This window comes from Cyanistes caeruleus, chromosome 8 (genome assembly GCF_971803275.1).
Source record: "Cyanistes caeruleus chromosome 8, bCyaCae1.hap1.1, whole genome shotgun sequence".
NCBI lineage: Eukaryota > Metazoa > Chordata > Aves > Passeriformes > Paridae > Cyanistes > Cyanistes caeruleus.
This window is the reverse complement of record NC_141708.1, coordinates 15926718-15947641: the sequence shown is the minus strand read 5'-3', so window position 1 is coordinate 15947641 and position 20924 is coordinate 15926718. Positions and strand designations below refer to the sequence as shown.

At 39.8% G+C, this 20924-nt stretch overlaps 1 protein-coding gene across 14 annotated transcripts in view; it reads right to left on the bottom strand.

Moving 5' to 3' along the window:
- Positions 1-110: 110 nt before the first annotated feature.
- The window catches only part of EXOC6 (exocyst complex component 6), an 89045-nt gene continuing 68231 nt past the window's right edge, over positions 111-20924 (bottom strand). For 4 of the 14 annotated variants that reach the window (XM_086899030.1, XM_086899032.1, XM_086899036.1 and 1 more), the window contains 3 exons: positions 2050-2162; positions 1701-1712; positions 991-1234 (listed from right to left, as the gene is read on the bottom strand). In XM_086899030.1, the coding sequence (XP_086755156.1) occupies positions 1102-1234; positions 1701-1712; positions 2050-2162 (258 nt within the window). In that variant the 3' untranslated portion in view covers positions 991-1101. Of the gene's footprint in view, positions 1235-1700; positions 1713-2045; positions 2163-20924 lie in introns of all 14 variants that reach the window. The other 10 variants (XM_086899039.1, XM_086899038.1, XM_086899042.1 and 7 more) reach the window with 4 other exon arrangements.

The following is a 20924-nucleotide window of genomic DNA, read 5'->3' as shown; positions in this document are numbered from 1 at the left end:
CCCGGCCGCCTTCCCCGGGGGTAAATCACCAATGAGTGGGGACCTGCACAGGTCCCGCAAAACCGGCTCCGAGGCGTGCTCCGGTGTGTGAAATTAAACAGGAATACGGGTGAGGTTTATATTACTGTATTTGGACCGTCAATAACTTAAAAATACAGCGAAAATGTACATTATTTTTACACGTTCCATTTGGTTTGTATTTGTTAGACATTCTCTTAGTGTCTAAAACAGCCAGGAGGGGACAGTGCAAAGACTGGTAGTGGGACAAAATGCTAATCGCTGGGATGGGGCTGGCAGGAGAAAGCGCAAACTAACAAACAGATGCGGCACAAAACCAACAGCGGCAAAGCTATTCCTTACTGCAACCTGGGATAAAGAACCCGAGATCTTACAGAAGTACAGTTAGAAATAGTAACCCTGAGGAACAAAACCAAACGAAACAACAACGTGTCACATTATAAAGAACTCAAATGGTTATTTACATTACAACTTCGAGATTAAACCCTTTTGCAGAACAAAGCCTAAGTCCTTATGCTAAAGAGATATCTAGTTCTCAGGTAGTTTTCAAAGGTACTAAAAATCAGAAGACTTTTTCATACCTCCAGACTACAAAACCTGGTATACAAAATTATGTCCAATCACTTTAAGGCTAATATACATTTAATGCAGGAAAACAACAGGCGGCATCTGAAACACAAGTATCTCAATGCTTAAAAACATTAAATTAGGATTCAACCAGAAAACAGCAACTAAGGGATCATTTCTCAAATAATTCCTAATCTGAGCAAAATTTTGAACACCATATCTGCAGCTATTTAAATAACATATTTACAGTTCAGCTGTTCCATGTACAATACAATTGCGCTGGTTTTTATTGTACAACCTCATTTTTCACCATTTGTTTACAATATACAAAATAGTATTCGATCCATTAAAAATACGTACAAAGAATTGCTTGTTGAAGACTACATGTACAATCCATCTACTGCATTTTTCTTTTTCTCTGTCAAACAAAAGTCCTAACTGGTATCACCATTTGCTTAGTAGAAATAGTGGCTAAGAAACACCTCGGTGTGATGAGATACTGTCGATTTAAGAGGCCTATGTGTGCTGGGACATACCATTCACTAAACTCCTAAGTTGCTTTACTACAGTCTCTATTAGCTTCTGCTTGTCACGGTCATTCTTCCTGAACTGAGCAAAAATGTTGTTCTTTTTGCTGGAGTCTTTCATTCTAGAGAAATAAAAAAGTAAATGACAAACACATTAGAAACACAAATTGAAAAGGAAAAATCAACTATTTTGATTGGTTTATTAGTGTTCTTCTTTTGATCTTTCCGCTAATAAGAACTGGAAGATTACAAAACCTGTTCACTATGTGTTCTTAAATTAAACTTCTGCAATGCAGAATTCGTTTTATCAAATACTACTTCACAAATAACCTGTCAGTATTAAGCAAATCCCCCTTCAGCAGGACCCCGATCCTACCAATTGCCTTAGGAGGGAAGCAAGTCAGAAAACCCGTTAGTATCATCTGCTTCTACGGTAAATTCAGACTCGGCGAATGGGTGAGTTTTGTTCACCGTCACAAACGGGCATATATATTGCTGATTTCTCGTACCAACAGACACAACAACGAAATTCCGGAAATTAAGTGAGTTAGAGAAACAATATTTTGTAACAATATAGGCGATACGTACCCTCTGTGAACTCTGCAAAAGACATTTTCATCGCGGGCAGGAGAGGAGAGAAAACACTGTTAGAAAGCGTATTTAAACCGCAGCGCGCTTTGATGCGGTTTTTACAAGCAGGTTGGTAGCGGGCTGCCGGTAATGTGCCCTGCTCACCCTGCCCTCCCTGCCCGCCCGCCAGGCCGGCCGAAACCTCGCACCGGCTTCACTACGGCCAAAGCTCAGCGTCTCCCTTCCCTAGAGCGGCAATTCGGGCAGCCGCTGGCCCCGGCCCCGCCGCTCCCGGCAGGGCGGCTCCGGCTCCGGCGCCGCTTTGCATCCCAGCGCCGGCAGCTCCGGCCCCGGCCCCCGCACTTACTTCTCCAGGAGCGTGAGGGCCGTGCTGGGGTTGACCCGCAGATACTTGGAGGTGGCCTGCCCGTAGTCAGCCAGGTAGGTGGACCAGTCCCACACCATGAAGAGGTCCAGGAGCTGCGGGGGGGAGAGAGGGATGAGGGAGTGTGGGGCGGCTCTGCAGAGAGGCCGGGCGCAGCCCCTCGCCGAGCCCGGCCAACACTCCCCCTTCACCTGCCCATCTCCTTCTTTAATGTCTCTCACCTCCCACAGTGTGCAGGCAGGCGGCTGTGCAGGTTCGGACCCAAGAGGGAAAGAATGGCTTCACGTTTTAGTATTTGGGAACTTGCTTTACCGTGGGGAGCAAGACAGGGATGCTCCTGTCTGTTGCTTCTCACAGTAATTTAAATGAGAGGTTCAGGTAGTCTCAACTAAGTGAATTAACCACCTCCTGGCTGCACTCTCCATTGCGACTGATCCCTGAAACTCAGCGCCAAGCCCGGGGCACACTTCTGGCCCAAACAAACCCAATCACTTCAGTGGAGGAACAAAAAGTCTCCAAGCACAGTCCTACGCTTGGCTGCAGTTTCAAATCAGGTCTTTGACTCATGCTCTCAGAGCTGCTGTTCAACAAAAAAACAGCCTGCTTTTACAATCAGACGCAATGCCGAACCTCCAGCAGCCAGCACCCTCACAGCCCTCAGAGCCTAATTCCCCCTCCACCATCACGGGGTGCAGGCCAGGCACCGCTGGGCACCCTGCCCAGGCTGCCAGGGGCCAGGGCACAGGCAGCCCCGCTCGGGGATGCCTTTCCCACGGCTACCTGCGGGCCAGCGGGCCCCACTGCCATTGACGTCAATGGCGGGGCGCCCCAGCTTCCCCCTGCGTCTGGTGCCGGGCCTTGTCCTGCTGCTGAGGGCTAACGAGGGCTTGTTCTCAGGCTGCCCCGTGTTAGCCAAACCCACTGTTAAAATAAGCGTTGGGAACCATTAACAACACTTTGCCCCAGCGTGTAGTGCCTGTGGCTGCTCCACTGAGCTGGGTCCTCAGTGTAACCTAGAGCCCTGCTTGCCTGCAGAGCTGCTGAATCAGTAATGCTGGAAAGGTGGGCTGCAACGGGATTTTGTGTAACAAAACCACTTAAAAAAATGTAACAGAATACTGCAAGTCACACCATTTTGCTATTTCAAGGAAGAACCCTGTTCACTTCAAACACTTGCTTCTGCTAAGCCAGACCAGAGCTGTTATAGCTGGGACACAAAAGTAGCAGCCCCTACTCCCACAGGCAGACCTGCAGCAGGCACCCGCTCCTCTCACTTCTCAGACTACACTAAGGGGAGGACTGCACTCCAGAGAACCTTGCCTTCCTCAAACTTCTCAGCCCAATAAACCATCAGAGATGTCCAGCAATGCTCGTGACCAGAATTATAACAATATAATAATAACAATCAATTTATTTACAGAATAAAAGGATACATCCCATCCTCCCAGGTTCAAATTTCTATGCCTCCCTTTTGCAAATTTTTCCACTTCCAAACCACTCTATAATGTTACTTTCAAATACAGTGTCTAATTTAAATACATAATTTTCTAATTAATTACTCTTTCCTTATTTGTAGTGTAGTCTTTTAGGACTAGGTAGCAGCATTTCCTGGTATTATAATGGACCTCTGACACACCTACTGCTCGGTCATCCCAAAGACCTTCAGGGACCCTTACAAACCTCACTGACATTTACATTTTACATTTAACTATCTCAAAGGGGTGAAAGGATCTAAAACCCAAGGAGGCTATTTCATTCTCTGCTGACCAGATATCCATGATAACCACCAAGGTCAAATTCAAATGGTTCTTTCCCACAAAGCCCTTTCTCAAGATGGACACCACAAATTTTACTGAGTTGCTGAGAACATGCCTTCAGTCACCAAGCAAACAGACTTGGGAAGGCTTGACAACTCAGAAATTAGCATCAGTTGTGAAACTCACAGCCTCAGTTGCTACTGTGTATTACTCATCACTTGTTATTACCTGTGTAACACAGTTTGTGGTGCCCAGTGCTCACAGAGGTATTTTAAAGCACAACCAAAAGAGTGGAAAGATAGGACAGGCACATACAAAAGACAAGCTGTGAGGACAAAGCTGGCAGGAACCCAAACTATATAATCTGGTCATTACTATCTTACTGCTACTTACAGTGCTACTTGTCATGGGCTCCACATGGGACATGGTCCTTAAGGATCGACCAACGTTCCTGCAGTTGTATTCAGTGAGTCCGAGGTGAAAGATTTCATTTCTTACCCCTATTGTACTACTGAAATTGAGGATTCTGGGTAAATCCAAAACAACCCTGAAGCTCATATGGGTGAAAGGTATCTAAAGGTATCCTGCTAGCAATGTGTGGCCCAAAACCATTGACAACTGTCAGTGCTGACAAGTTCAAAGAAACTTCCCTGACAATACTTCATGAGTGAGTTTCATACGATGCTTTCAATGGTTGACTCAACTGATTGTGCCATGGCTCTGGGAAATCTCTGTCATAGTGATTGCTCGAAGATTACATCTCATTTGTCATCTGGCCAAACATAGGAAGCATGTAGGGCTCTAAACAGACCATGAAGTCTGTTGTTTTTTAACAGGAGGTAAAAAAATGTCACACAGAACATGAAGTATATTCTGTGCACTCCCAGACAGTCCTGGCCCTAAAGAATGAACACCCAAAGAGATTGGCAAGGGGGACGTACCCAGAGCTTCTTCCCTGCACCATGCATGGTCAAAGAGCTGCACACAACCAACCTCATGTTAATAAATCTCTTAAGTTCAAGCAGCTGTCATGACATGCGGCAGGTAGCTCAAAGGCTCAGACATGCAATCAAATGACACATGCCACTCAGTCACAGCCCCTTCCCTCCTTCTGTGCATTTGCTCAGGAGCTGCAGTGTGACAATCATGTCCTGATTCTGGATTAAATGTGTCAGGGAGCTGCAGACACTGCTGGAGACCAGACTGCTGCTGTGCATGACTATGCATTGTGCATTTTGTCCCACTCACAGCTGCAGTTCTGCACTGTTGCATACTGCCGTATGCAGTGGGCTTTGACAGCAAGTACTGCATGCTGTGGGTGCAGCACTTGGGATCTGTGTCCTGGCCATTCCTATCACCTGCATCTGCCCTGGCACCCAGGCTCAGTGGGTGCACAGCCAATACAGGCGCTTTGTGAGGGGATAAAGTTGGCAAGCAGCCAGTGGCAGAGAGGACAGTCTAGCAAAAATGACTCACTGGCCCCAGGACCACCACATGGGTGGGAAATAACTTCAACCCATTCATGCAAAGCTTCACTTGAGCACAACACAACACTGAATTCACCTTCAATCCTGCAGCAACAATGCAGAGGTGCTACTCACCAATCTGTTCCACTTTCTGCTGCTCTGCTCCTTTCTGATTTACACCATCTTTTGCTACACAAATGTGTGCCCCATTTAAATTAATAATTTTATTTCCTCTCCCTGATATAGAAAAAGTGGGACTGTCTTGGCCACAGGCATGTGATGTATATGAAGCACAGGACAGTTTGCTCGTTCTGTGGCAGTAGTTTTTACTGCAGCATCTAGGATCAAAAATTATTAAAGGCCAAGTTAAAGAAACATTTCCCTCCTACTACTTTATCTATTACAGCTTTCACTATTAATGAGACAATAACTGAAAATGAGATGTATTGTCTAACAAGAAATGCTCCACACTGGCATACACTGTCAAAAGATAAATGCGGGCAAACAGTAGGTCCTGGCAGTAAGTATTTCCCAGCCTCCAAAAACAGTCAATGGCCATAGAATGTATCACACCATACTGGTGCACCTGGCTGCGACTCTTTCAAGGTTAGACTGTGCACAGCTTGCCTTGAAATTACAATAGGAAAACTGTTTATTTTGCACATTCATCTTTCCTAAGTTAACACATATGGAAAAAACTTCAGACAGAAAGGCAGTCTCCCTCACTACTCAGTCTGGAGGCAGCACAGCCCATTCTGGGGGTTAGAAAGCTACTCAGCCCCCACCTAAGGAGCCACCCAAGGGTGTTCAGTCAGAACTAGCTTATCATGCAGCCAAAACACTGTAAAGCACCAAATAAACGAAATATATGTACTCTGCTACCCAAGAACAATGGCACGGCTGTGCTCTTTATCCCATAATAACCATGAAAAATAAGAGTAAGCTCAGACAGGCAATACTATACCTGAGTATTTTATAATGAAGCTGAATATGCTTCCCTAGGAGCAAGGAGCAATTATTCCCTTCTGACTAGGAACAATTTGCAGAGATGTGAGAGATGTGCGTGTGTCTGAGTCATTATGTAAAAAAAAAAAAACAACCAAAAAACAGAACAGCAAAAAAACCCAAAACAACAAGCTTTAGCCTTTCCTGCTTTCCTGTACACCATACAGAACATCCTATATATTGTCAACTTACTTACATTTACACGATAACAGTCTACACTTCCACCTTATTTAGAGGATTTTGCCTCTTCTAAAAGTGTGATATAAGGGGAAGCTTTAGCCAACATCTTGGAACCATCAAAGCTGGTGATCAGAGAGCAGTATGTTTCTTGACTGTACGTGCAACAGTGTTGCTTTCCCAAACCATTACATTATTAGTCACATACATACTTCTAACATTATAGGTAACTTAAGCCTCTGGTTGCTGCACTGCACTTTTATTTTGAATTATGCTCTACAGTGCTTTGATTTTGTAATTTTCTCTTCATGTGCAGGTATTTTCTAAATGCCTTTTATGTCTAACATTAGGTCTCTCTGTAGAAACAAACATCACTTGGAAAAGGTAATGTTTATATGTACTTATGTAAAAGTTTATAGTAATTTCTGACATTATACAGACAACACTGCTATTTTTAATTTGAAGACTTATTTTAAAAGATACTAAGCTATGTTTTTGTAAAAGACCTCCTACTGTAAGACCTTGCAAGCTAACACAAAACATTATAATACTGATGCTATGAGGGATCTTGAACTGATATGAAAGATCTTAAACTTTTAGGGACAGAATTCTGATTTCAAATAGAGTACTTGCACCTATTCTTCAAAGTTAGTACTCTAAGTTTTGCCAGTATCTAGGTGATATGGCCATATTTGAATAGAAATTACTCTTCATCATTGCTCACTAAAGCTTTGTATTGTATTACCTAAAGTTCAGAGCAGCTCAGCCATAGTCCTGTATTTAGGCCATCTTGTAATTATGTGAGAATTTTGTGCACTGGGAACTGCTGGAATTGATCATCCGGCCCTTTCAGTGCTGTTTGAGCCTCTTGTCACATCCTCAGATATCATACAGATGCCCTTTCCTTTTTACTTTTGGGCAACTGTCAGGAATAATCTTGGAAGAGAACGCAACTTTGGGAACTTGCTATGCACAGAGTGAACACAGCAACAGACAGAAGGAGGAGACATGAGCTTTACTGATGGAAATGGGGGCAGTGTCCATTAAACACTGTGCTGGTTATACTACAAAAATCCTAATTGTAAATTATCAAGGTACCTTAGGGCAAGTTGGAATGGTGCAAGTTGGAACCTCTTCTGAAGCAGCATGAGCATCAAATAGCAAATAGCTTTGGTTGTACAAATGGCACCAGTGATTCAGGAGCAGGAGATAAAACCAAGTTGTATGCTTAATTTCCTATTTACCTTTCAGTAAAGTCAAATATTCCATCCAAAGAAAAGTAATTCTTTAATATATCACTGTCAGTTATGTCAGTTCTGGCCCACTCTCCTTGCTCACAAGCTGAATATTTCTTATGCTAAACAGTTTATTAACCCCTAATCACCCAGTTACTTCTGGACTTGATTGCATGTGTAATTACCTTTTGTCAGGTACAATTTGCCTGATAAACATGTCAGAACACTTGCTGCTTAGTCTGTTGAAACAGATAAATGCTGTCTTTCCACAGCCTTGGGGCATAATTAACAGGGAAAAAAAAGGCAGTTATAAAAACACACAGAAGCTGATTCAGTGAGGCAGGAGTTCACAGCGTGCAGCCCGCCAAGGCCCATTGCCCGGCCCGCTACGCTTGCCTGAGCTCTTATTGAGTTCCAGCCTGCTGTGACAGGGCAAAGGGGGCAGCCCTCAAAAACTGAGATTTAAAGTAGGTTTCCACGTGAACTTCAAAAAAGAGTGGGATGATGCCTGTTTGGAGAGAAAAAAAAAAAAAAAAAGAAAAAAAAAGAAAAAAAGGAAAAAGAGAAAAAGAAAAACCAACACAGTGAAGCAGCAGATAATGAAATTGGTAGAGTCCCTGTCATCACTATGTGTTATACGCTCAAGCAGACTCTCTGGGATGGGACCAGAAGCGGAAAAACTAAAAGAAGGCAGAGGGGGAAAAAAAAGTCAGGAAAAGCAAACCAGTCAGGATTAACTAAAATGCTTTGTGGCATCCTTGGGCTCAATTGCTTCTGATTTCTGCCCTGTAGTGTTTGCAGGTTATGTACCCATGCGCTACGGGGAGTGCGAAAAAAGAAATCCTTACCTGACCTCTGGATAACCCAAACAGGAGATTAGCCCATTTCCAAGCAAAGCAGGTTGTCACACTGTTAGGCCAATTGCTTCTATTGACACTTTGCATAAACATCTTACACAGGGTGATCAGAAAGGACTGTTACGCCATTAATGCTCTTTTTATTTTTTTATACCTAAGTCTTACAGAATAAAGGCCTTTCTGAGTAAGGGATAACAAAAGGGTCAAAAGGTCACAAACATTCTTTTAAGTAGGCAAAAATCGGGGAAGTTTAGATTCATTGAAAAGTGCAAATTGGAATTTTTTTGCATCTTGAAACATTCCAACACACTCAGCTTTTCCTATTTTCACTTCTAGTAAATTCATTATCTACTTAGTTGTGCGTTTTCACTTTCAAATAAGAAAAATTCGAAAGTCTTCATTTTAGGAAATCACAAGTTGTCTAATCTTCTCAGCTAATCAGTAATCTAAACAGACTTAGACATTACCATTGAAATCCTTGTGAGGACCAGTGTGAAAATATATAGAACTTTTTCTTGAAGTGGGATGACTGAACAGTCTCTCATGTACAGTTTCTACATAATTTACACAGCATGTGGTTTGCACTGTGTACAGCAAAATATTATATATTTTCTTTTGTTTTGCTTTTGCTTTGATCAGAGATGGAAACAATCTCCCTTTAATAGTATAAAAGCCACCTGCTGGGCATCACAGACTACAGCTAATTGGTAAATTCTTTGAAATTTTGATATAATGGATTTTGACCTCTTTAATTAAAAAAAACCCAAAGCCTAGAATACGGTGAACTCTTCTGAGAAATGAATAGTGCCAAGCATATACAACTGCAAGCTACACCCAATCTTTTCCTAGGAAAGAATATAGAAGTAACATTACAATTTTTTTCCTTGAAGATGCATGGCTTTTGGCCTACAAAAAAGTAGACTATTGCTAGCTATGTATCATTTAAGTCACTAAGATAAAGAAAAAGCAAACACTATAATATTTCAATTATTACTACTTTTATTTGGCTTTGAAGCTAAAAAGCACCAAACACGAAGGTGACTTTTTCATTTTAAACACAGTAAGCTCACAAAAGCCACTCACAGATGTTCCAGTCCTCAACATTTCCTACTCCAGGGAGCTCACACTGTACCAACCCACCCCACCTTATTTTAAGAAGGACAAATGGGTTTCAGGACTCAAAAGGAAGCCTGTCAGCCAGAATCGTTGCTGTTTCATAATCTCTGACATAATGTTAACCTTTCAGTGGAGCTATAATCTCATTGCTTTGGGAACTCTGAGGCAGCACTGTCTTTCTTTTGTTAAAACACTTATTTATATTCTGCCCAGCATAATGGGGCCATGGTCCATGACTGGGACTCATAGGCACTGCAGTAACACAGCTACACAACAACAACAACAACACTTTTTAAATCTTTGCTTAGGTTTCATGTACAAGTATACAAGAACATATCTTACACAGGTATACACTTATTTCCAACAAAAACCGTCTGCATGATGAAGATCACACCATCATTATTCACCAAGTTATGCTCCTGTTAATTAAAGCATGCACACCATGAAAGCACTTACTAAATTGGAAAATAAAACATAAAGGACCAGGATCAGAATCAAAACTGGACAAAGACAAGTCTTGTTTACTCTGAACATTTCTTGGTTGCAAAGAAACAACTACTTAAAATATAGATACCTAAATCCAGCTTGAAAGAAAAAAAGACAGAGTTTGCTAACTGTAGAATAACATTGTACCAACCAAACACAATTATCACTTAATCAGTAGGTGTTCATTACTGCTGACAAACATCTTGTTAGCCTGGTTATCAAGTCTGCCTGCCACTTGGCAAAATATTTTGTTTTATTTACACCTGGTGACTTATTTTGTGAATGCGGTGAATTTCAGAATCTCCCCTACTGATCACATAACTGGAATAATGCACATTGATCTTGTATTTCAAAGTGTACACTGATCTCTTGAACTGTGAACGTCTCCCTGTAGTTTATGCTATTCTTCTGAATTGGTACAACAAATGGATTTTCAAAGTGATGTTATGGGGACTTAGCTATGCAATTCCCATTAGTGTCAATGGGGGTCGCAGGCTAAATTCCTAGACAACGCTTTGAAAACTGAGCCCTGGATTTTCAAAGGAAACATAGTCTGTGTTAGGCAGCGTCTTTCGATTTTTAAGCCACTGCATTAAGACATGCCTTTTTCTTTTAAGCACCATGCATTTAGAAATTGTGTCTAAATTTGGGACATTGAAATGTTCAGAAGAATGAAACAATTTTGTATTTAAATGCTACCATCTGTTTCAAATTTATAAGTGAAATTTTATCTGTCACTATCTTGAATGTTGGGATACAATCTTCAACACATTCATAAATGTACAATGTATAATGTTATGACAGCTGAACCACTGGGATTTGTTGTTATTCTAATAAAAAAAACTGTAAGTTGTGTTCATTTTATAAGAATATTCATTCCTTTATAAGAAAAAAATCCTTGCAAAGGGCAGAATTCTTTCCTAAAATTTGGACCTTGTGGTACACTTTGAGAGATGCCTGGTCTTGTTATATTCAAGAATTTATTCTTTTTATTCTTTGGCACTTCAAATTAACTTGGGCCTGCCTACAAAATTGAATACTCGCTGTTGAAGTCAGGTGAACAAGCTTGTTGCTGTTACCATAACCAGAAAAACATTCACAATGTATAATTTTTACAAATACCATTAAAACTTCAAGCAGCCCAATATGTAACATCTGAAGACACAGAAAAGTAGTTTCTGAGACAAATATAAATAGCTAGGCCCTATGAAACACACAGTATAGCAACAAGTAATACCTCTTCAAAGAAGGTTTGTTTAATTACAGTGAAGATGTTTATTATGAAGTGTGTTGTTCCTCATCATTAAAGAATAAGCTGGACTAGTAGCAAAAGAACCATCTTTTGAGTCTAGAAGCAGGGAAGAGTTTGAAAAGCAGGAGCCTGGCAGACAGTCAGGCTCCAGAGGGCACGGGCTCGGGCCAAATTGCTCCTGTCAAGCGTGTTAGTCCGTACACAAAGTCCCCTTAGACAAAGCATAAACTATGTCAATGGCAAAATTTGTGTGGATTAAGAATTGTGTTATTATGCAATGGTCAGGCCATTCACCATTTTTTCTGGTTTTGAGCTCCTGACGCAGAGGTGTACACGCTCAAACAGCATGCAGGGGTGACAAGTGCAGACCCCCAAAACGGGCCATCTGCCTCTCACCTGAAGGAGACTTTGAAAACACAATTTCAAAATTTTTAAAACACAATGTTAAAATTATGAAGTATTTAATATAGCACAGTTAAATCTCTCAGCTGACATTTTCACTTGGCTTCTGATTGTTTTTTTAAACACAGGTTTGCCAGTAGTACTTAAACATTGACATCTACCAAGAAGAAATTTTATAGTTTAGTTTATTTAATCTTTAATTTTCTACAGGCACTTGTTTTTTACTTGCACTAGAGTCACAAGAGGTTTGCTTTAAACTATTCACTCGTCTATGAAATAATGCCATAAATTGCACATGATGAGGCACAGTATCCTAAAATAAGCTTCTCAAGGATTAAAACTATCATTTGTCTCAATCCTTCCTGGGAAAGTCTATCTGAGATGATTCACTTAAAAATGTCATCAAAAAGTTCAGAATCGAAAGTCACATTTTAACCACCTTCTCTGGTTTAGAGGTGAGTCTAATTCAAATTAATCTAATTTGGTGTAAGTAGAATAAAATTCAAACATAAAAAACATCCACTTTTATACTGTGTTCTGGAATTGAACACTGTTGTCTCATGTGTCACATTTTATATTTAGCATTATCCATGAGAGTTAACTCTAGATGCCTGCAGTCTTACAAATACGTATATGCACCATACCATAAGAAATCACTATCTGACAAATTCTAACTACCCCAAAACTGTCCTTGTATACACATGCATCTATCTGATCTAGACAATCAGGCTGCTGTACCCTAGAACTAATCATCTGCAGTGCTCTGCCCAAGTATACATCTGCAAGTTTAAATTTCAGTCCAGTTACTTCTAGGATTGAAGGAAGGAGCTTTAGATACACAGCCCGGTGCACAAATGCAAACTGATGCTTATGGGAAGACAAGTGAGCATGACACAGCTCCACAGCATCTGCTTTGTGCTTACAGAGGAAGAGACTTCAGCTCTTTGTGTGAAGCTGCAGCTCAAGAACAGACCCAGCACACCGCCAATGCAGGCATTTCACTGATTCAGTGAACGGGGCACTTCCCTCTCCCAACTTTCCAGTCTTGTCATATTCCAACTTGGATAAAAACACCAGAGAAAATTACATCTATGAAATATGCTGAAATTACATTGCTACAGAGATTGATTCAACTTAACAGACGGTCTGTAAGGTTTACAAGCACTCTTGAATATGCAGCAATTGCTCTCCTCAGAAGTCCACGATCTGCAGTGTGTATTATGAATCACACCATTTCCAGAGAGATAACCTGAGGTTCTACTGCAGGTTTGGTTCAACACAATGGAGTAATTATTTTTTAATTAACGACTTTCTTTTGGTTTAGTTTCTTTTAGCATCTGTGCATTTCTCAAAAGCTGCACATCTGAAATAAAAAATTATAGCCACAGTGTGCCAGATTCTTCTCTTAGGCAGCCATCAAAACACTTAAGAGTTTTATATACATGGTATCTCTCTGAAAAGCTTCTGCAGGAAGCAGATACAAATACAGCAACTGCTCCATAAAGTCTCTCAGCTGATCTTGGGTGCTGAGCTAGAATATGTGAAAAGCCACTGGAATTCAAGACATAAAAGGCCACAAAACAGCATAACTTTGTTTGCATCCAGAAACAAAAATCCAGTGCAATTCATAAGGCACAGATACTTACAGATGTGGCAATCATAAGTTTACTGTAAACAGATAGTTATTTCTTCCAAAGTAGTGCACTCAGGGAGGGTATGGCTGCATAACCACCCTTTATAGCAGATGAAGTTACATCCCTTAGGGAAAGCTATGCTAGACCTGAGAACCTCTGGACAAGGAATTCCACAATCGGTAGCTCAGGAATGTAAATAGAGACAAGTTAAAAGGAATACCAAAATCACTAGGAAAAAACTTTCATATTCTTTCATGGACAACCTTCACTTTCCCCTTCAGCTACAAGAAAACATTTACTTCCCTATTTATATCTATTAAATGATTCTCAAAACATTTTAGCAAATACTAATAGCCCATATAAAATTCTGGTTTTGTTCCATTAACTTGTTGTCTAGATAACTTCGTTTAACAAATGCTTCCAAGGCCAGCAAGTTGCAACCTGGATACCTCAAAATGTCCTTTTTTAAACTGGGTTTTTGCAAAAGATCTTTCTCCTCTAGTTGTTGCTTGTAAACATATTAGGAAAACCTCCATTTTGCTTAAAGGCAATAATCCAATACAATTTCTTTTCTAAGAAATACATCTTCAAGAAATTAATCTCCTTAGAAGACAGTCTTTTTCCTTCAGATTATGCATTTTCTCCTCAATTCTACAGACCGTATTTTCTTTAAATATTTTGTCTAAAAAATTATTTCTTATGACTGCCCTGGAAGACTGAGTAATTACAAATTATTATATATGTCATTTGCAATGACAATCTTCATATTTTAGCTCCAACAGATCCCAGTACACATGGAACTTCTGCTGAGTAATGATGGCAAAATTCAGCCTCTAATGCCTCCTGCAATTTAAAAACATCTTCCCCTTATTTTACTTGCCACTTTGAAATGCTATCCCTTTCTAGTGAGTAATCCTGTGCTAGATTCTTTCGCTTCTTAAACGAACGTTATTCTCACCCTTTATTGACTGACCAGATCTATTATCACATGTAAGCAGTGTTAATCCTCTAGTAATTAACACCCTTATTAAAGTAATTTTAATTCAAAGAAGTTTAAATCACATTATTGGTTTTATTTAATTAAGCTATGAGGGCTGTTTTACAGTGTCATTTTAGTTTTCAGCTTGTGCCTTTTCTACAAGTTAGGCAGGTTCCCCCTGCAGCTGCCACACCCTGACACACACAAACCACCACCCCGCACAGTTACCAGGGCATTTCTGTCTAAGAGTTACTCAACATTATTCCATTTCACTGAGAATTTTTTCGGCTTTTCTGCATGTCAATGGATGCAAGACATAGACACTATACTAAACATTTTACCATTTCTGGGACTATCATTTGGATGTGCATTGGAATGATAGCATCACATTCATCCTTCCAGAGGACTCAATATCTTGTTAGTGCCTGAAGTGAAAGAGCCACTTTTAATGTCCTTTTCATACATCCTAAGCAAGGGAAAACATTTTTCTTTAAACTTCAGACTGGCAAAAAGAAACAGAATCTGAATGCACTGAGTTGTGCCATTTACAATGGCCACTATTTCTGTTACTTTGAAAGTAAGTCAGGTTTTAAAATTGTGGGTTTGTGTGTACATCCTACTGCATGCTCCTTTCAATCAGAAAATCCCTGATGGCCTATGTTGTCTTACAGATCTCAGGTAAGCTACTCAACTGACACATTTGACACAGGGTCAAAAGATGAAAACTGTCTTCTGGTTTAACTGCATCAAGTTACACTGTGCACTCTGGAAGAGTGTGGGCTAATTATGTGTCCTTCTGAACGATTTCCTGGAGGCACACTACTCAAACAGGGAAAGCTTGAGTTCTCCTGGGAATAAGGCAATCTGATGGTTTCATGGACTTTATACACCATTAGCTGTGTACTGAAAGTCCTTTATTTTCTTTGGATAAAAACATCTATTCAAATTTCTACTGTTTAAAAAAAGAAATGTTCTTACTTGATCTCAGCATAAACCATGGAAAATTATAAACACAGAAAGAAAAGGGTAAGAATAACAAAGTGCATTTAAAGACACAAATTGACTTTTTATCTTTTTTTCCCCTCATGCCATATTTTTATGTTTTTCTTTTCTCCCCATCATCTAGTGCTTCCATCCACTCATATTTTGATTTATTTCTGCATTTCTGTTATTACTCACTCTTTAGTCACACTTTCTGTAATGCAGGGTCTTTTAAGTTGCATTATTCCTTTGCTATTAATGCTCTATAGAGAGTCCTCTGCAAGGAGGACACAGTCTATATCTTGCATGTAAACTTTGTTATTTCAATATTTTTTAAAATAGCACAATTTGTAAAAGGATAAATTGCTCCAAACCTGACACACCCATAAGAACCATAAACGTTAACATACATGACAAGCTGTGCCTACGAACATGCTGGTTCAGTCATACTGCTTACAGTACAACTAGTACACTTTGTTCAGAAACCAGTTATAACAAACCAGAATGAAATTCAATGATTTCTTTTGCCAGCTATTGGTATCTTTGTATTAACTTCATCTCCCAAATTTCACTGACTGACTGAAGGCTATCTAGCTAGACAGAGTAATACTTTTTAATTTATATTTCTGCAGTTCTAAGACAGACAACTGCAGAGCAGTGTCACATTATGGTATATCCTATACAAACACTTTTGAATGTATGATCTTTTTTCCTAAGATAGTATGATCCATTTCACCAATTCACCATTGCCGTATTATGTCCATGCAATTCCTTCCATGCATTGTTACTGCTCTGAAGCAGAGAAAAAGTCTTGTTTTCTTGATGTAAAAGATTCCTTTGATTTTACTGGATTTTATATTTGCCCTGCAGTGACTCTCAAAGATGAGATGGACTTTCTTTTTCACAGAAGAAACTAGCAAAAGGAAAAAAATGTGGTATTCTGTCAGCTGTGTGTGATTGACAGATAATTTAGAAAAGGAATGGAACCTAAGTATGTTGATTGATGCAACTGAAAAAAATACTGAAGGCAAGTCTACTGGGTTAAAGGGTTAGTAGTGCTGCTCAGTACATATTACATACCAACGGTACTACCAGCTTGTACAAGGCTGGAGAATGTACATGATTTTGGGGCAGAAATTACTTAATATACTAATGCAGCCCCGTGACGCCCCGATTAGAGACTAGGACTTAGAAACATTAAGAGAATACAAGTAACAGATAACTTGAAGTAAACCAATAATTTTCTTCTCTTGTGTTGCTCAATTAACAATGCTTATTCATTAATCATAGGAGCCACATTTTTACTCACAGAATTCAGAGAAAGTACTGGGGAGATGGGGGCTCCAAAACTGAGCTCCATCAGCTCAGGACTACAAAAGGGCCCAGATAAAATGATGGAGATCTTGCAGCAACTGGCTGTCACCAGGAAGACAACAGCTTGATATAATGCATTCACAAACTTTGGGAAGTTGTCCACTCAAATCTTTCTTCCTTGCATGTACATAATTTCTTACATGACAAAGGCAAGGACTGGATGGGAACAAAACTGCTAGCAGAAGAATAACTACAGAGAATCTTCATTTCATTTGGTAACTTTCACTGAATGCAATGTGTAGCAGTGACTCAAAGGGTAAGTAGGACTTTACAAATATAACAGGCACATAGATCAACTTCTAATTCAAGGAAGATATTTGTTAATTGAGGAATTATCTGGAAGTGAACCTTCTGAAACCTTCTTACAAACAGGTCCTTCTGCAAAAGAATAAAACCTTCTCCAGATAAAGTTTATTTAGTGCCATCTCTCATGTCATTGGAAATGGCTACTTCACAAAGTGTTCCACAGCATGCCAGTTATTTAAGAAATTTAGTGTCATGCTAAAGAAAATGTAAGGCTTTTGGTTCTAACATTATGTGCAGAGTATTCTTGGGATTCCACTTCAACTACCAAGGATAAAATTTTGTTCCATTTAAGCCCCAGTCTTATAGGAATTTTCTCTGTAAGTATGGGATAAGCTCTCTTGAATAGAAGGGTTTTCCAGAGATATGAAGTTTTCATCATAAAACAGCTCTGTAGGTTTTGAATTAATTGATTAACTATTTCTAAACTGTGTCTTGCAAAAGTAATGATGACCAAGAAGAGCTTAAAGCTGATTAAATGAGACAGCTGGTAGTATTCATCAGGGATTCAGATATGTCCATCTAAATAGTCTTGACAGCAGCTTTTGCCAACTTTCTATTTTTTCTTTTTTCCATATCTGCTTTGATCAAGCTCTCCAGTGAAACTTTTAGTGATTTCCATGATGGTAGCATTTAGAAGATGAAACTCCCCTGCCCAGTTCTAAGTCAAGTTTTCACCTGCACAAATGAGATCAATAAATGTGATTTCCTGTCTGTTCCCAAAATTATAAATTCATCCAACAACAACAAAAAATGCTCTAACTAAGGCTTATGTTCTTACTCCAAGACTGTTATCTGCAGGTCTCCAAGTCAAGCTGAGTCAGTGCTTCACAAGTTCTGTGTAGTTTCTGAATACACAATACAGATTTCTTGCCAGCTCATTTAGCTCTTGTGTATCTTGTTAAGTAAGAGGAGAACTCAGAGAATTGTATCCCTTACATTAACTAGCTTAAAGAAACAATATGGAATTTTCTTATTTTTTATAACTTCCATGACTTAGCTACCTATTCCATTCTTTACTGTTGATTAGGAGATGGCATTCTGTTTACACGTTCCACCTTTACACCTCACAGCCTTTTGTGCACAATATATTATACTATACTTTCCTTTGGAGAAACTGCTAAGGTCCCCATAGATGGAATGGGGTATCTTGCAGTTAAATGGCCATATGTACATAATTTTTGTTAAGTGAGGTATTGATAGAGCTAGTGAAGTAACAGCATTTGTACACTGAGGTTTTTCAAATCTATTTTCAAGTATGCCCCTCATTGTTAGTACACCATGATCTAGAGCAAAAACCTGGTATATGATCAGCATGTTATTTACACTTCTCTGCTGAAAAAGGGGTATTTAGATAATCTAGATACAATATTTTGCATTGAATTTGATGAATGATTTAAAGTCCCAAAGAATACACAGACACCTAATACCCGGCATGTGTGCTTTTAGTTTCTGACACTAACAGGCAGGAATACTTACTATCAGGAAATTACTAACTTGCCATTCTTCTTTGATTCTGCAAATCCCTATCAAGATAGTGAATCCAAAGTCATGCTTGTTTTTGACTCCCTGCTGCTAATTTCTGTGCATTTGTTTCCCAAGCTTCCTAATTCTTACCAGCTGTCAGGTATAAATCCCATCCTAGTAATGAGCCAGCTTGCTTCTGTGTACAGAGCACTGATTGAAGTCTTCCTCACAAATATCTATACACACAGCTTGTGATCTGAGCCTACTGTGATTAACTAAAGGCTTTGCAGAATCTAGCTGAGAAGAAGAAATCAGAAGTAAGAGATTCCATTGGGGAATATAAGCATTTACAAACAAGCTGTCAGAATTGTATGAAGAATTCCTGTTTACTTGGAAGAAGATAGTACTCTGAAGAAATATGGTGTCTTCCCTGCAAGCCTGGTAACACACATTTTGCTTGCAGTCATACTCAAATAACCATGTCATTTTAAACCCAGAGATGCATATGCATGCTACCGCTGTATGATGCAAACACATGAGATCTGAACCTTGAACCTTGTGCCTGTTCTGCCCACAGTGTGTCTCAAGCCCTTCTGCCTTAGTTTTGCCAAGTCAATTTGAGAAGGGAAAGTCCAGGAAGAATTGCCTTCCTCTTCCAGCAAACTGAGGCTCTATGCTCTAAAATCCAGGGAGATGCAACTCCTGAATTGTTGCTGTCTGAAACCTGAGCTCCTTTCTTTAGCTAAATAAGCAGCATTGCACTGAAAACTAGAGAAGCGCAAATCCCATTACATAGCACCCTGAGGCTGGGCTTCATGTTACAGATGCTCCTCTGCTTGTTCAGAGAAGATGGGGAGTGCATAACAGGGGGAAAGGGATCGGTAAACATTGTGAAAGAGCCACTGTGAAGATGAAAGTCTCAGCAACCATTTCACTCAGGAAGGAAAAGATGAAATGTTCTATACTACTTTCTAATTAAAAATTCAAACTGTTGCCTTATGAAAAAAGTCTTACTTTTATCTTCAAACTCTGGAGTTTTTAAGACTTACTCCTAAACATTCTGTTGGGGATTTCTCCCTCTTGAAAACTCCTGATGTTTCTTCAGTTCAAGACTCTTTCTTGGAACAGAGGTCAGGATGGGTGTACCCCACTAATTTCAAAGCCTTGGCACTCTGTGGGCTGGCAGCCTGTAAAGGAAGCCAGAGCACACCTTTAGAGCCCTCAGCCTCCAAGAGTTATGGCGAACAGGTTTGGCAACAGGCTGCAACCTATTCTCTGAGGTCTACTGATGGGTTCAAGAGCATTCTCCAGAGGGAACAGAGATGGCAAGAGCTTTGGGAGGCTGCATGTTTGGGAATCAGAGACAAGGCTGAGCTGAAACATAGAAACGTACTGACACAAGAAATTAATTCAAATTAAACACTGCAAGCAATGGAGAAGACAGTTCATGACTGAACTGTCACCCTGCCTTTAGTGGCAGAAAATCCTGTGCCTGGGATTGAAGCCCAGTGGTCTGTAGTTCCTACCTACTTCTGAGTTTATCAGGACAATGCTATGTCTCAGTAATGAATGGGAAGAAAGAGGAGGGCTGTATTAAGTAGTAACACAATTTCCTCATTCAAATAAATTTAATTTACATTTGTTGCATGGAACACTGCAGTTCACAAAGTTAGTATATTTCTCACCAGAAAACACATTATAATGTAAAAGGATAAGCAATCCAATAAACTACTGATGATTCAGAATTAGAAGAAAATGTATTATACTTCTAAATATCAGGTATCAATTTGCAAATGGAATACATATTGTATTCTACCAATAACTTCAGTTCATAGAAGTGGCACATGCTTATTTACACACATCATAAACAAGAGTCCGACAAAAATGTATATTCTGATGTTTCTATGATAACTTACTCCTTATATTAATCATATTGATTGTGTCATGACTTTGTGTCCAATTTATCTCTAACACTGAGAAAATGCAAACAGAAATTGTTGAAAATCTTCTAAAATTTCCCCCCATGCTAAAGCAGAACTTGTGGACACTGCTGATCACAGCCCTTGGTCTCTAATGTGAAGGACACCACTATTACACTGTAAACTCTTCCATGTGGGTGGAGATACTGCTACTGTGGTTGCTTAACTCTGGAGTTAGCAACAGCATATGATTAGTTTCACTTGAGACTTGCTGCCCATTGCAGGACTAACACTGACAGCAGCTGGAGGGTGTTAACAACATGTACTTAAGTGCCAAAAGAACACAAATAAGACACAGTACTCCTCAACCCAGCAAAACATGGAAATTCCACAAATCATCAAGCTAGCTGAGTACTTGTTTGAGATGAGACAATAGAGGAAGAAGCC